The sequence below is a fragment of the Eleutherodactylus coqui genome, chromosome 8, assembly GCF_035609145.1.
Source record: "Eleutherodactylus coqui strain aEleCoq1 chromosome 8, aEleCoq1.hap1, whole genome shotgun sequence".
Classification (NCBI taxonomy): Eukaryota; Metazoa; Chordata; class Amphibia; order Anura; family Eleutherodactylidae; genus Eleutherodactylus; species Eleutherodactylus coqui.
The window spans coordinates 99,593,974-99,610,309 of NC_089844.1; the positions used below are offsets into that span (position 1 = coordinate 99,593,974).

Genomic DNA, 16,336 nt, shown 5'->3' on the forward strand with positions numbered 1-16,336 from the left:
CAGCTGGATGCAGAAGAGAAGCGGCCCCACTTGTCTTCCTCATCTCCTGCTCGGAGTGCAGGGTGATCGATCAACATTTGAGCGACCACCTTGCGCTGTAAAGGCACACAACAATTATCGCCCAAAAGTCGCTCAAAAGACATCTTTTGAGCGATAATCGTTGCGTCTAAATGGGCCTTTAGACGCTGCAGGTGTTCCTGCAGCGCTTTACCGGTGTTTGTGATACTGGCTGTACTGGCAGAGCCCGCGTATGGGCAGCAAGTGTACTATTCATGCCCACGTATGTCATGGACGCAGTATGACTCGTGTTTCATAGCAGGGTTGCATTTTAATTGCTGCCCAAGCGCAATGTATTGTGTAAGGATGAAGGTACATAAGCTACCCATACAAAACAATGGGGCTCCTGCTGTGTGGTATGCCAAAAAATAGAGCATGCTGCAATCCTTTTTTCGCACGTTTCTCCACGCGGTGTCTACGTGCTCATATGCATGGATCAATGAAAGTCTATTGACTTTCATTGAGTCCATTCAGCTCGTATCATGTGGCCGTGCATCGCACACGTAATACGCGGTGAAAAACCACCCGTGGGCATGAGGCCTCAGTTGTAATATATATATAAATATCAGCTAGAATAAAAAACAGCCATTTTCTTTATGATGCAGTATATCAGATATTGTCTTTCTTCCTGTGTTGATATTTGTGCAAGGACAATAAATATTACATTTTACTTGGAGAATCTGTATCATCTGCACATTGCTTTATTGTTACTTGTGACTGTGTGTTGTTTGGAATGTAATCAGCATAAGCAGCTTTCTACAAAACTCTTTAGATGTCTACGTGCAAAAAGTGTAAATGGCCTAGTAGCATTATCACCATGAGATGCACACATTTCAGTACAAGATAAGAACATGTAAGTCACCACTGGGAAGCAAACAACTTGCCAGTTTTCATTGCATAATTTAAATATTATACACTTAGGCCGGTCTTACACGACCGGTTGTGAATTGCGAAATCCGCAATCGTGACCCACGCGGACGCTCCGTGGTATTCCACATTCATTCAAGAAATAGAATATTCACGTGTCTGCTCACATGAGCAGACAGCAATTGTGATTTCCGCTCACGGAAATAAAGTCGCAGCGTGTTCTATTTTTGTGTGGATTCCGCACAGACGGCTTCCATTGAAGTCAATGGAAGCTGTCCGACCCACGGCCGATCCGCAATTGACATTGCGGATAGGTCACAGGTCCCCGTGTCACTGCCTAGCGACGCCGCGGGAAAAACACAGATTTGAAAAAAATATGCTCTGCATGTTTGACGGCGAGCCACCGTGGCCATCCACAATACGGAATCTGACCCGTCCGTGTGAGACAGGCCTTACAATCAAAATTATTCAACACCCATTGCAAATGAATGTGAACAAGCTTTACCCCATTGCAAGTTAGGTTTATTTGCCAAATTTCTAAACTTTCAGCTGTTTATAAAAAAGAAGTAAACAAGCATAATTTAAATAGCCCAACACAAATGACACTTTTAGGCTTTATTCACACGGGCAGTACGTTTTTCAGCTTGCCGCATCGCAGCCAAAACCGCATGGCAATTAAGTCGCAGCTAAATTTTAGCTTGAGTTTTTAGCTAATACCTGACCAAGGCTACTGTGACAGACCGCATCAATGTCAGATCTCAAGAGCAACATTCATCAGCATGTTGTAGCAATCAAAGCTGACTCACTGTGTTCAGCGGTGGAAAACGTGGTTTTATTGAACATTTGTAGCGTGATTTGCACACCCTACAGCACCACCCATTGGTGCCTTTCTTTTACTAAAGGCCCATTTAGACACAACGATTATCGCTCAAAAGTCGTTTTTTGAGCGATAATCGTTGTGTGTAACTGCACTGACATCGTGTAGTTTTCATTATGCAGTCGCTCATCGCTGAGCCTTATCAGGGACTCACAGCGGGGGACAGCTGATACCATTGTTTCAGCTGTATCCCGCTCCCTGATCACAGGTTGGGTATGAAGAACAGAGCTGTCCAGCTCTGTTCTCCATACACTGCACGGCTGTTATACACCCCGCTTGTCTTCTGCATCCTCCGCTCGGAGCGCTCGGCTCGGGCGCTTGGAGCGGGGAAAAGCTGGATGCAGAGAACAAGCGGGGATGCCCTGCTTGTCTTCTGCATCCTCTGTTAGCGCAAGGTGATCCCTCATCCTGAGCTATCATCTTGCGCTATAAATGACACAATGATGATTGCTCAAAAGTCACTTAAGCGACATCTTTTGAGCGATTATCGTTGTGTCTAAATCGGCCTTAACATTTTTTTTTTCCTGAGTGCCCATTGTCCACATTTTATCTCATTTGTAGCAGAGGACACCCTACATAGACCTGAATTGAGGAGGTTTCATTTTGCTTAACCCTGTATTCATGGTGTGTTACCTTGAAATTCTCGGGGTCCACACAGAGCTTCTTGGCATGGTACTTGCTGAGGTCAGCCAGGTAATGTTTCATATCATCCAGGTGCTGGATAGCTTGGCCAACTGTTGTGAGCACCAACTTGCCATGAGCCTTGACTTTGGCATTGGCAGAGATGGCGGCAACACTGGACAGGTCTCCAAAGGAGCCGAAGTATCTCTGTGTCCAGGGGTACACAACCAGCATTCTAAAGTTTAGAAGAACAATAAAGGAGAACACTTTCATTGATTCACACTTACATCAGATTCCCATTAGAATTTAATTTAATGGAAAACCAAGGGGAAAAACATGTTCATTCTCTAAGCTAAATATTTCCAAAAATGTCCAGGGTTATATTCTGACTTAGTCATGTATGAGTTCATCTAATCTAAAATATTATAGTTGGCAAAATGGATAACCAAAAAGGAGTTCAAAAACTGAACTCCCCGGAGTCTCTGGAAGTAGAGACTTGCCTGCTCCCCAATATTTTGATATATACCAAGAAAGATTGTTACTATGTGATACAATGATGATTACACCTTTCATATAGAATAGATTTATACATATGTAATTATGCTCTATGCATTAAATTACTAGGTAATATGTATTACCTGGTCAGAAAATCATGGCCATCCTGTTCAAGATTGACCTGAATGAAGTGATGATGGCTCTCTCTTCATCAGTCCAATGCACCATGATGGCTGTCTATCACTACTGTAACAGATCATTCTTTAGTAAGAGATTTTCCTCAGATCCACCCATTCTCCACTACTGCCGTGTCATTCTTGCTGCGTACATGGAGCTAAAATTATATAATCTATGACGTAAATACATTGATGGTCTAAAGTGTATGCAATAAGTGAATTCTGGTAGGTTGTAGTTCTACTGTAGTTACAGCAATCATATCGCAAAGTCTAAATCCGGCATGTAAAATTCCACAGCAGATTTCATGTATAATTTAATAAGACGTCTTATGAGATTTTTGTTGATTATGCATATTGATAATAGTTTATCAAATGAGTTTCCTGGCTCTATGATATTGATAGCCTTATCCGAAACCTCACATCTCTGCCAATCAGCTGACCGAAGGGGCTGCAATGCATTTATTGATATACTAGAGGCTGTGTCTGGTACTGCAACTCACTGCTGCTCAGCCCCACTCAAGCGAATGGGACTGAGTTACAATACCAGACACAGCTACTACCAAATGTATGGTGCTATGTCTGGTAAATAGAGATGAGCGAGCGTACTCGGAAAAGCACTACTTGCTCGAGTAATTTGCTGTATCCGAGTATCGCTGTGCTCGTCCCTGAAGATTCGGGTGCCGCTGCGGCTGACAGGTGAGTCGCAGCGGGGAGCAGGGGAGAGCGGGCGGCAGAGAGGGAGAGAAAGATCTCCCCTCCGTTCCTCCCCGCTCTCCCCTGCAGCTCCCCGCTCCGTGCCGGCACCCGAATCTTCAGGGACGAGCACAGCGATACTCGGATAAAGCAAATTACTCGAGCAAGTAGTGCTTTTCCGAGTACGCTCGCTCATCTCTACTGGTAAACAATCAAGGATAAGCGTCTGTTACCAGAGCACTGTAACCCAATGGCATAGCTGTAGGGATCACAGCAGTTGCTGTTGTGTCTGGGCCTGAAGCCAAACTACCATCAAAACTGTGACAAGTCTACTGTCCATAGGGCTAAAACTCCAACTGTACTCATGCTGCTGACCCACTCACCATGGCGGGGTGCATCTTTCGGCTCCCCCCCTCTGTCTTCTGCTCATAGAGTAGGAGCTCGAAAGAGCCAGACAGATGGAGGTCGGAGGAAGAGTATAAACTCTGCTGAGGTGTCAGGCAGCAGAGGTGCAAGTAATGAAGTTTGTCCTGCTGCACGTCTTTGGTAAGGTCCGGCGGCAGTGGACTGCATTGCTTAAAGGGGCATAATTTCTTTAAGGTGCACATAGGGTCACTGTTACTTAGTGGAGGAACAGAAGGCCACAATTTCTTTGTGGGGGCACTATGGGGTACATTAGGTGGGGGAGGGGGGTGCAGCAGGTTAGAGAGAGTATACAGAGACAAACCTTGACTGAAAGAATTCTTCATGGAGGTCTGGACCTGAATAGAGAGGAAAAGGGAATGAGTCCAATCACAGAAGACGTCAGTGGAAGTTACTGTACTGTATCTACTTTTGTACTGTGTACAATTTGTATCTGAGTATTACTTGATCAGTACATGGAGCTCAGCCACTGTGTCTAAGCCTACTGTGTTATACAAATTTTCAAACAAGTCATGGGGATTTTGCTGGATTGACCATAGCCAGCAGCCATGAATAGTAGCATGGTGGGGAGGAAGGGAGAAGGGGGGGGGGATAAGCCATCAACAGCATTGTCCGGAAAACCCTTTTCAGTGATCATCTCCATTACTCTATTCTTTGAATCCATTGGGGTGGTGCCTTGTTGCTTCTTATTCTTTACTCATTGCAAATCCAACAATTAGGAATCTACGATACTCAATAGTTTGGGTCCAATGTCAGGTCAATAGACCCACGCTCGGGTCAGGACACATGTCTGCATTAAGGCACCCATAATATGCTAGTGTGAACCTGGCCTTTCATGAGCGGGTGCCCTCTGGAGCTGCAACAGGTGTTTTTGTAAATGGAACTTTTCATCTTAGGTCTCCGCCACATTAGCGCTTTTTTCATTGTGTAGTCCGTTAAAAAAATGGACTACATGCAGACAGCATAGGGAGTCATGTTATTCTATGGTGCAATACACACTACAGAGGTTTTTCACATAGACATAAATTGTGTGAAAAAACTCATTACATGCACTATTCTGATCCGTTAGGGGTGAGACTCGACAATTTAAGGCAATGGTGAGAAAAACAAACAGCACATGCACGCCATTTGTATGCAGTCTGTGTGCTGTCCATTTTTTTATGATGCAGAAAAAAGTTTTGGGCTTGTTTCACTTTTTTGTAGATGTGAAAAACACATGGCATACAGAGAAGAAAAAAATCACCAGATACAGAGACCACACAGAGCTGCAAACATATGAAAAAATGTTTTGTTTTTTTTGTGGATATAACACTGACATTTTGTGAAGTAAGTGTGCACCTAGCCTTTGCATGTGCAAATACGTTTGCCGCTACGGAGCACATGAACAAGTTAAAAGTCCTCATCAATGTGGCTGTTCAAACCCCGCACTATTGCACATGCAGAAAACAAAAAAGGTCTGTCTTTTCTAGTACTCAGGAATTGTGGTTGTGAGAATGAAGCCATTGACATCAATGGCTTCGCTTTATTGCATTTGGTGGATGTGATTCTCATGTGCGCATAAAGCTCTGTAAACACGTTCATCTGTTTAAACCTTAAGGCCTCATGTCCACGGGGAAATTATATTTATCAAATCTGCGCGGTTCTCCCACGCGTAAAATTCGCATATCCACATCCCAGAGGAAAGCATTGACCATCCACGGTTAATTAAATAGCCGCGATATTAATGAGCTGATGGGAAGATACTTGTGTTACACACAGTACTGCAGTGATGTTCTATATACTTGTCTCCCTCCCTGAGCTCGCCTGACGCTGCAGTACTAAGAACTTATCAGAGGCTGCAAAGACTTGTGGCAATCAGCGGGTGTGAGAGTCATTATGTATCTTATCTATCCTGGCCGCTTTCACAACATAAAGGGGTACAAAGGGGTATCAGGAGTTAAATGCCAGAGCAGTTACACCACCTAAAGTGACCTTAGCCTAATAAATCAGCATTGGAACCCCCGGGGGCAGCCCCCCACCCCATCGGTTGTTGCTGATCAACTTATTCAGAGACTGTTGCCTGTGGCTATGGACTTTTTTGACAGTGTTGAAAATGCTCCCTATTGATTCCATTAGACGATACATCGCAATTACAAATGCTTAAACACCCAAAAATAGAACAGATGGTACTCGAAAATCGCGGTATTAGAAACATCACATTCGAATGCTAATCTGATGGAGGTATTTTACAGTGTTTAGGCTGCATTGGAAACGCTGTGCTAAATGCTGTAAAAAGCGAGCTGTGTGAGAGCTTCCGCCTTACGGCTTATTTACACAAGCGTATATCGGCCGGTGTTTTCACAGCCAGCCAATATACGCTTTCATCTGAGCAGTTCCCTCCTCCTCAGCGGCGTTTGCAATGGGAGGGGGCGGGGCTAAGCTCCACTATGTACGGCCCACTCCCATTGCTGGCTGCGGACAAGGGGTGCTTGGCTCCGCCCACTCCTATTGCAAACAGTGTGGAGGAGAGAGACAGTGAGGGGGAGAGAAAGGGGAACTGCTCAGATGGAAGCGTATTTCGGCCGCCTATGAAAACGCCGGCCAATATACGCTTGTGTAAATAAGCCCTTAGGCCTCCCTCACACAAGTGTTTGCAAAAACGCACTGCAGATTCCGCCCAGTTTCAGCAGCGCTGGCATTCTTTATGAGGGAATGCCCGATCGGCCCCTTTAAACACTACACTTTATTCTCTTGCATCACAAGCCGCCAGGCCTGGCACACAAGCTCCTGAAGCTAATGTCAGGACCTTGTGTGCAGCTGCCGCAGTGTACAGAAGAGGTCCTCTGCTCCATCTTTCTTCAACTAATGTGCCACTCCACGCGGCTTTTTGTCCCCGCCTACTCCTTCAGCGCAAGGCGAATCCTGCATTGTCCTCCAGCAGTGCACTGGGTGATAAATGACCAAGGCTGGTATGGCTTCTCTACAGACTAAGTATAATCAGACACTTAGGCTTCTTTCCCACGAGCGTATATCAGCCTCCTTTTTGACGGCCGGACGGTATACACTACGTTGGGAGTGCTTAAACTGGTGAACGGGCGCACAAATTAAGCGTTTGTTCGCCCGTTCAGAATGCATGGATCCCGGCTAGAGATGAGCGAGCGTACTCGTTAAGGCAGACTACTCGAGCGAGTAGTGCCTTATGCGAGTACCTGCCCGCTTGTCTCAAAAGTTTGGGTGCCGGCGGGGGAGAGCGGTGAGTTGCAGGAGTGAGCAGGGTGGAGCGGGTGGGAGAGAGTGAGAGAGAGATCTCTTCCCCGGCACTTGAATCTTTTGAGACTACTCGAGTAGTTTGCCTTAGAGAGTACGCTCACTCATCTCTAGTCCCGGCGCATATACGCCGAGACTACCATGCCGTCGCCCCTTTTCCCTCCCTTCCCATCGCAAGCTCACCTGTCCTCTTCTCCCACTCGTTCTTTGTAATGGGAGGGGGCAGGATGGGGGCAGTGCTAAGCGCCGCCCCGCCTCCTCCCATTGATGGCTATGGACAAGGGGCAGGAAGAGGGCTGGAACTTAGCTCCGCCCATGTCCCACCCCTTGTCCACAGCCAGCAATGGGAGGAGGTGGGACAAGCTGGCACTTAGCTCCGCCTCTGCCCCACCCATTGTAAAGAGCCAGCCGGGAGGAGAGGACAGGTGAGAAGCAAAACATCATAGAGTGAATAGCCACATACTGCATCAATTCTTGGCAATAATGTATGCATCGGCACGGTCACCCACACATATGAAGAACCGATCAGGTCCCATCTCCTACACCTATTGTGGCCTGTAGTGATAAATAAGCACCCAAGGTCAACAGTCATTTAGATACATGTTTCAACGTGTGGCCAAACAAACCCATCATATGGCCCAATATACTCTATTTAGTGTGTCCCATATCTACATATACTTTCCCTCTTATCAGCCATGTCAAGCTGGGCAGGTGACTGTAGAACAGATGGATAAAGTTTATTACTCTCTGTTATCAGTCATGTCAGGTTTGGGCAGGTGACTGTAGGACAGATGGATACAATTTATTACTCTCTATTATCAGCCATGTCAGGCTTGGGGAGGGGACTGTAAGACAGGTGAGAACACACAGGGATTTTTCTAACAGGTTGATGATCACCTGTTCTACAGTCAATGGGGAGATGCCCCATCATGTTGGCAGATCAAACCTGGGATTTCCTGTTCCAGCTGATGCAGAAAGCCATGTCTGTAGTGTCCAGGTATTAAATCCCTAGGATTGTTTCCTCATGGCAAAAGAATGGGGCCGGACACTTTCCTATGAACATGCTGGATAGCGCTATGATGGCGGTGGCTTAATAAAAAAAACTATTGGTTTCTTCATGAATGAGTGTATTCTATCTGTCAGGAATGGATACTTTTGTAACTGCTCTTGTCATACTCAATGTCTCCAGCAGAGGTCCTCAGTATACTGTATGCTTGGGGTCAATAGTGTTGACACTAATAAGAGACCTTTAACACGGATTGGAATTGTCCACAGGATGCAGCGCAAATGCAGATTTTGGCAATTAGTGTGGTTTTTTAACTGCGTTGGCGAAACATCTTGTGCAATTTCTTTACAGAATTACATCTCCTGTGAGTTAGAAACCAACAACAATTCTGCAAGACATCCTTAAAGGGGTTGTCCCGCGAAACAAAGTGGGGTTATACACTTCTGTATGGCCATATTAATGCACTTTGTAATGTACATCGTGCATTAATTATGAGACATACAGAAGTTATTCACTTACCTGTTCCGTTGCTAGCGTCCTCGTCTCCATGGTGCCGTCTAATTTTCAGCGTCTAATCGCCGGATTAGACGCGCTTGCGCAGTCCGGTCTTCTTCTTTTCTGAATGGGGCCGCTCGTGCTGGAGAGCGGCTCCTTGTAGCTCCGCCCCGTCACGTGCCGATTCCAGCCAATCAGGAGGCTGGAATCGGCAATGGACCGCACAGAAGACCTGCGGTCCACCGAGGGTGAAGATCCCGGCGGCCATCTTCACAAGGTAAGTAAGAAGTCACCGGAGCGCGGGGATTCAGGTAAGCTTTATCCGGTTTTCTTTTTTAACCCCTGCATCGGGTTTGTCTCGCGCCGAACGGGGGGGCTATTGAAAAAAAAAAAAACCCGTTTCGGCGCGGGACAACCCCTTTAAGGACTCTTTCATACAAGCATATACGCATTTGCAGGCACCCCATGTTGCATTTTGTGCACTGAACGAGGCTCTTTTGTGCGTGTATCGGTGTATTTTACTGCATTTTTCCTACCACAGGACATGTTTATTTGTGAGCTGCAAACAAGACACAGCACTTGAAATGACTAATTAGTTAGGTATTGTGCTCGCATTTGCACACGCCCCATCATTGACTTCTATGTGGACCTTTGGTGTGTAAGACTACCGACACACATGCGAGTACTATATGGGGCCGAGAAACTCAGCCCAATATTGTGCTCGGCAACCTGCGTTTTACCCACTGATGCGCGGTGATTTTCAGGGAAAAGCATTTCATCGCATCTGTGAAGTTCCGATTCTCTTGCACATGTTCCACGCGCATCGGCATGGAAGAGCCATGCAATGTATTTAAGGTCCCATTGAAATCAATCAGCGATGCAATCCGAGGAACGCCAAAACATAGAGCCTGCCATGATTTTTTCATTGCTCGTGTAGATGACTCCATTCAGAAAAATTGGGGTTCATATTTGCATGAGATTTGTGCATATTACAATGCACAAATCTTGTGAGTTTCTCGTCCATGTGTCCAGAGTGGCCCAAATGTGTAGAAAATGTTTTGTTTTTTTTTTGTTTGTTTGTTTTTTTTTGCATGACTCAAAATACGGAACTGTGAACATACAAAATTGAAATCAATATGTTCTATTCTCTGCATATTGCACTCACAAATACGCCCATGTAAAGGCGCCCCGATGCCGCAGTAGAAAGCCTTTCCACTGTAGAACTTAGTCCGGCTGCACACGGCCGTGAGCCCGTCACAGCGCCCCCCAAAGACCCCCAAACTTACCTGCGGATCCGGCGTCCTCGTTCCCACATGACGCTTCGGCGTGACGCGCCGCAGCGTCATGTGACATGCCGGCCACGTTACATGACACGCCCACTGCATCACATGACGCGGCGGTAGACGGAGAGGCAATTTCACGCTATCTTCCGCTGTGCTACAGTGGAAGATAGCGTGAACGGACGGCTTCCATTGACTGCAATGAAAGCTGTCCACGAGTGCACCCGCGGCAAATAGAGCATGCCGCGGGTGAGGATGGGAGATTTCATGGTGCATAATTCGCGGCGGAATTCCGTACCGTGAGCCCTGAGCTATTAGGTTGCGAATTACGCGGCGGAAATCCGTCCGTGTGCAGCCAGCCTTAATCTTGCAGTTTTGAAATAAAGATGCGGAGATTTTAACAGGTTTGAAATTTAAGCCCATTGGGATATAATTATCAAACAGAAATGTTCGCGCAGACTAATTCTGATTCGTATAAAAGCTCCCTAATGTGACACACCAACATATCATAGAAGTGAAGTAGAGAAAAAGGATCTGCTTGTAGCAGGAAGAACTAGTATAGTATTATAAATGTATGCAGAGAGAGAAAGAGAGAGAATGGCGCTGAAGCTTACTTAAGACCAGAAATAAAGAGTTTGGAATGTAGCTATTCACATATAGTCACACTTGTGTACTGTAGGTGAGTATTGGATTTCTTTTTATCCCTTTGTTATTTTGGCGGCACTATGGTGGATCATTATTGTCCACTGCTCTATGACTAGTGACAGGCTTGGAATGGCCCACAGGGAACCAGTGAATATCCCCCCCTAGTGGTGTACAACACAGCACATCAGCTGCACACACAGCATCTTGGATAGTTTTCTGTTTATATAGATGCAGAATCTGGCTGAGATAACATCTAGGCACATTAGTACTTTGGGGTGTACCCTCACTGCCTGAGCCCCGCCTTCTCAACAACGCTGTGGGAATCCCCAATCATCATAGTGAACTATAACTCCCAGCATGCCCTGACAGCTGCAGACCTTCAGCCTCATGTCAACTTGCATGCACAAATTCCATCTGCTGAATCCCGCAGCGTAATCCAGCCGTGCCTGCAGACATGGACAAGAAAATGCATTTTCTCACCTGTCCAGATCCAGCGCGGGTCTCCTCCGTGCCGGCCGGATCCTCTTTCTTCAGTACGGCGGATGCATCTTTTTAAAACTCTCCTGCTTTCCCGTGGATCTGCGGCATGTCAACAATGACAGCTGTGGCTGTACCGCGGATCCGACGGCTTCCACTGATTTCAACTACGTTGGGCTTTCAGGATTCTACAGGGTGCGCTCCTTTTCTCCACAGGCTGCATCCCACAAGGAGCCTTATAAAGACCTCAGTCACACGGGTGCCGATCCGTGCGTGTTCCTGCACTATAAGACGGCCGCACTGCAGGTGCGGGCGACTCTCCGCACTGCCGGAAGAAAGAACACATGACCGGCACAAAATCAAAAGAATATTTACAAGAAAGATATTGAAGAGTTAATTTGTATAAAGTCTCCAATCGTGTTATGTACTTCTGTTCAATTCCAAAGCTAAATGAAAGATAGGAGGATAAGTAATAACACTATAGCTTGAATAACCCACATTTTTAATACAAGCCCAATTCTACTGAATATATGATAATATATAGTCTATTGAAATGTACATGCCATACCTGGTCAGAACAGCATGGCCATCCTATTCAACATAGAAACCACCCTTATTTAGTCATTGTAGGACTTTATTATTCAGGCACTGCTTATCCCTGACAATATTCGTGTGAACAAAGCCTAATAGTGACCCCATAGTTGCCCCAGTAGTAATAGCAGCCCCCATGGTGGCCCCAGTATTAATAGCAACCTCTCTACAGGCAGTCCACTATAGCTACGGTCCAGCGGCAGCAGCCGTTGCTAAGTCTGCGACCGCTGACCTCTCCACTCAGGACCTGTGCTGCATACAGGACAGTGCACACAGATGTCATAGGGAAAAGGTCAGCGATCACAGACTGCCCTGCTGCTGCCAGACCAGAGCTGCAGACAGGGTGAGTACAATTAGGTTTGATGCATGGCTGGCGGGCCACATAAAATGAGGCGGCAGGCCGGATTTAGCCCACTGGCCTTCTGTTTGACATGTGTGGTCTACAGGCTGTTCATGATTGCATCAGCTGGATCATGAGCGCTGTGCACTCCAGCAGGTCACATACATCAGTCTATGATTTCACGGATTACTCTGGGACTAATCCAGCTATGTGGAAATAGATATTCCTTAACAGTGTTGTGTCAGGCTGCTTTTCCATGGCCCACCCTGTATTTATGATTTATCCTGTGAAAAGGCCATCAATAGTTTGATGCTGCAAAACCACTTTAAATAGCCAGCACAGAGCAAATTTGGAAACTGCAGCCTGCAGATAAGGAATTAGTCCAGTTTTAATTCCTTTAAGGCTGCTGATTAGCAAAAATATTGCATTGATTGCACTGCTCATTTGTCTGCAAGCAAGAAATGCAGGATGGCAACCATATTCACATATATGGTGGGAGTGGGGTGATTTTAATAAGCTAGCTTAGCACTCATATTTGATCTTCACATATACTGCATTTGATATTTACTATTCACAGAGACACAGTTTATCATAGTAACTTCCTGGAACCAGCGCTGAGGTTCATATAGGAGAGTTAAACTTGGATAACACTTTGCCCATGTTTTAACTACATGGAACTATAACAATGTATGACAAGTGCCACATATACTAAAGTCCATCCTGTACAGAATATTCCTACAATGTAAGTGGCTAAAAGGTATGTAATATGCTTTATATACAGACACCTATGAGAGTGACGTGGTTAGTTTTTGCTTATTTATTTGATATTGTGTTTGTTACAAGTTGTTATAAGAAAGAACACAAATGTAACAATTTTGTTATTCTAAAAGTCATTTTTATTACAAGCCCACAGACTTCATGACATCATGATGAATTAGAAATAGCCGTGGCTCAGAGCAGCAACCAAGGCATTGATGAACTTCTCCCAGGCGGCCTGGACCTGAGGGGTGAATGCAGCTCCCAACCTGGAAGCCAAAACGACGACCAGACATTCTCCAAAGCGCTGTAAAAGAAGAACACAAAGTTTGTTAGCCGCCTTAAGAACCCAGTAAGTCTGTTTATAAAGTAGATGCAAGAGGGAGATTAGTGATGTCATGTATGGGAGACATTCATTTTTGCTCTATAAGAATTACATTTAAAGAGTTTTCTCACAAAATTAATTCCTGTAGATATGTCCTAATAAGTATATTAACGCCATAGAGGAAGTTACCCCATTTGGGATTCTCCTCTATGAGTCAGAGCGAAGAGCTGGTGGTAACAAACAGCATCTTCCACTTTAGCGGACACAAGCAGTTCTTGCACTACATGGCTCTATGCTAATAGACAATAAGGGGTGTTTTCTTTGAGCAATTTTTGCACTGGCGGGAAAGAGAAAGTCAATGAATGATAATCTAGCTGGCTAGTGATTAATGATAGTAGCAATGTAATCAGACTGTAAAGCTATAATATGGGACAGTGCTTGTGTGTTTACTGGCTCCACTAGCGTGAACCGACCATACTGTACATTTGGATACATACTGTACACTTTCACTATCGGAACATTCAATTCCTTTACATTTCAGAAAAAAATAAGTATTTGTACATCTGTACCTTGAAGTTCTCAGGGTCCACATGGAGCTCCCTAGCATGAAACTTGCTAAGGTCCGCCAAGTAATGTTTCACATCATCTATGTGTTGGATGGCATCACCAACAGCTGTGAGCACTTTCTTGCCATGACCCTTGACCTTGGGATTGCCAGAGATGGCGGTGATATTGGACAGGTTTCCAAAGGTGCTGAAGTATCTCTGGGTCCAGGGGAACACACAGAGCAGCCTGATGGGAAAAAATAGAATTTAGTTCAAGTGCATTGTCAGAAACTACCATGCTTAAATATGATTATGTATCCTACAAGTTCTATTATATATGGAGGGTTTGCAATATTCAATAAAAGTTTTAGAATTGAAAAAACCTCAATCTAGCATAAACATTTTTTAGGCTGAACAGGAAAGATCAGTTTTTGCGAATTTCAAATGTTGTATTAAACTTGCATATGTGAATGTTCCCAGTCACCAACAGCAAGCAGAGATGTTCAAAAGGAGAGGAGAGTAATATTAGAAAGTTTCATAACTATTCTGTATAGAATGATTGATCTGCTCTACATAAAGCTATAGGAAGCATGGAAAAAAGAACCTAGGAAACAAAAAATTTGTGCTAGGTAAACTAAATATTACACTGTTCTTTAAGTAATAAATATTAGTACTACGGTGTAATAATAGACATAGAATATATTCATGCTGTTACCTTGACAGGGCATCACAACCATCCCTTTCAACATTAACCTTGGCCCAGGTGGAGGTAATGGCAGCTTTCTCCTCTGCAGTCCAGTGCACCATTGTTGCTGTTGGGTTGGAGTATGTTAGAGATGAAGCTCTTGCAGGTTGTTGTGGATCCTGGACACTGAGTGCCCTTTTTATAGTGACCTTCCTGCAGTCCACCCATCTACATTTCTGCCACGTCATCCTCCTACTAACCGCATCCATCTGATAACTTTTCAAAACTGGTCAGCACATTGGCTGCTGTACTGTACGTAGTGATACAACACATCATCAATAATAGACGTGGTGAATTTAAAAGAAATTAGAATTAACAAGTTCAATAAATACTAATTCAGTTTTGTACATAGATATATTTTCCACATAACTGTATGTGAGTACTTGCTTTAAGACACAGCCATAATAGCAACAAGGGCATCACAACCATGTACAGTTCTACTGTGCCGTCCTAATAACCACATCAGTATGAGAACTTTCCAAAAGTGCTCAATAAATTGACTATTCTATTCTACAAGGACTTTCTGACTCTCTCTTCCTTTTTTTGAACAGAAAAAACGAAATGAATGAAACATTTCCTTTTTCACCCATTGATTTCAATGGGCTTTCAAAAAATTGAATGCTTACAGCTCACTTCCTTCCTGTTATTTTTCGTTTTTTTTTTTTTAAATGAATCAAATAACGCAGTCGGCAGCGCTGTTTGTGCCATTAAAAATATAAACATGATGCAATGGAAGCAAACTGAAAGCATTATGTTTTTTTGAAAACCCATTGAGATGAATGGAAACAAAATGGAACAAAGAAACAAAAAGCCCTAACGCAGATGAGAACGAGCCCTTACTGATACTTTGTGTTTATTGATACAACATACTATAAATAATAGACTTCTATTGAATTAAAAAGACTAGTGTATAGGACTTTAACCCCTTTAGGGCTAATGCCCACGGCCGTATTTCCGCTGCGTGAAATTACCTGCTGCATATCCTATTTGCCGTGGGAATACGCGCGGACAGCTTCCATTGTAGTCAATGGAAGTCGCCCGTCACTCTATACTTCCGTTGTAGCACAGTGGAAGTATAGCGTGAATACGCGCCACGCCCACCACATCATATGACGCTACTGGCGCGTCAAATGACCCTGCCAGCATGCTGGCATTGTCATGCGGTAGCCACGCAGTGGATCCGGAGTATGGGGTCTTTGGGGGGCGCTGTGACGGACTCCGCTGCGATAGTCCGCTTGCAGAGCCCATCACGGCCGTAGGCATGAGGTCTAAGGACATCGCTTATTTTTAGTTATTTTATGTGGTTTTTCATCTCCACTTTTCAAAATTTATAACATTTTTATTTTTCCATCGACGCGGCCGTATGAGGGTTTATTTTTTGCATGACAAACCGTAGTTTTTATTCCTAGCATTTTCGGGTACATATGGTGTATTGTAAGACTTTTCTTAATTATTTTTGGAGGGCCGGGAGAGAAAATACAACAATTACACCAAGTTTTATGGGGCTTTTTTTTACAACGTTAATCATGCAGTATATGTGACATGATGATTTTTGTTCAGCGGATTGGTACGATTACGGCAATGCCAAAGTTATTTTTGGGGGGCTTTTCCAGTTTTGCACACTAACGGCTTAGTCAGCCGAGCAAAATTTTCACACATGTATAGTCGCGATTTTA

The 16,336-nt window shown here is 44.6% G+C and overlaps 1 protein-coding gene and 1 pseudogene across 1 annotated transcript; both read right to left on the reverse strand.

The window, feature by feature from the left end:
* Window positions 1–2,214: 2,214 nt before the first annotated feature.
* Window positions 2,215–3,244, reverse strand: LOC136577556 (hemoglobin subunit beta-2-like; annotated as a pseudogene).
* Window positions 3,245–13,091: 9,847 nt separating this feature from the next.
* Window positions 13,092–14,863, reverse strand: LOC136576641 (hemoglobin subunit beta-2-like). Its single transcript, XM_066576117.1, has 3 exons — window positions 14,631–14,863; window positions 13,940–14,162; window positions 13,092–13,352 (listed from the first exon to the last, which is right to left on the reverse strand). Exons 1-3 carry the CDS (start codon window positions 14,846–14,848, stop codon window positions 13,224–13,226), a joined length of 570 nt encoding a protein of 189 aa, XP_066432214.1. The 5' UTR covers window positions 14,849–14,863; the 3' UTR covers window positions 13,092–13,223.
* Window positions 14,864–16,336: the final 1,473 nt, after the last annotated feature.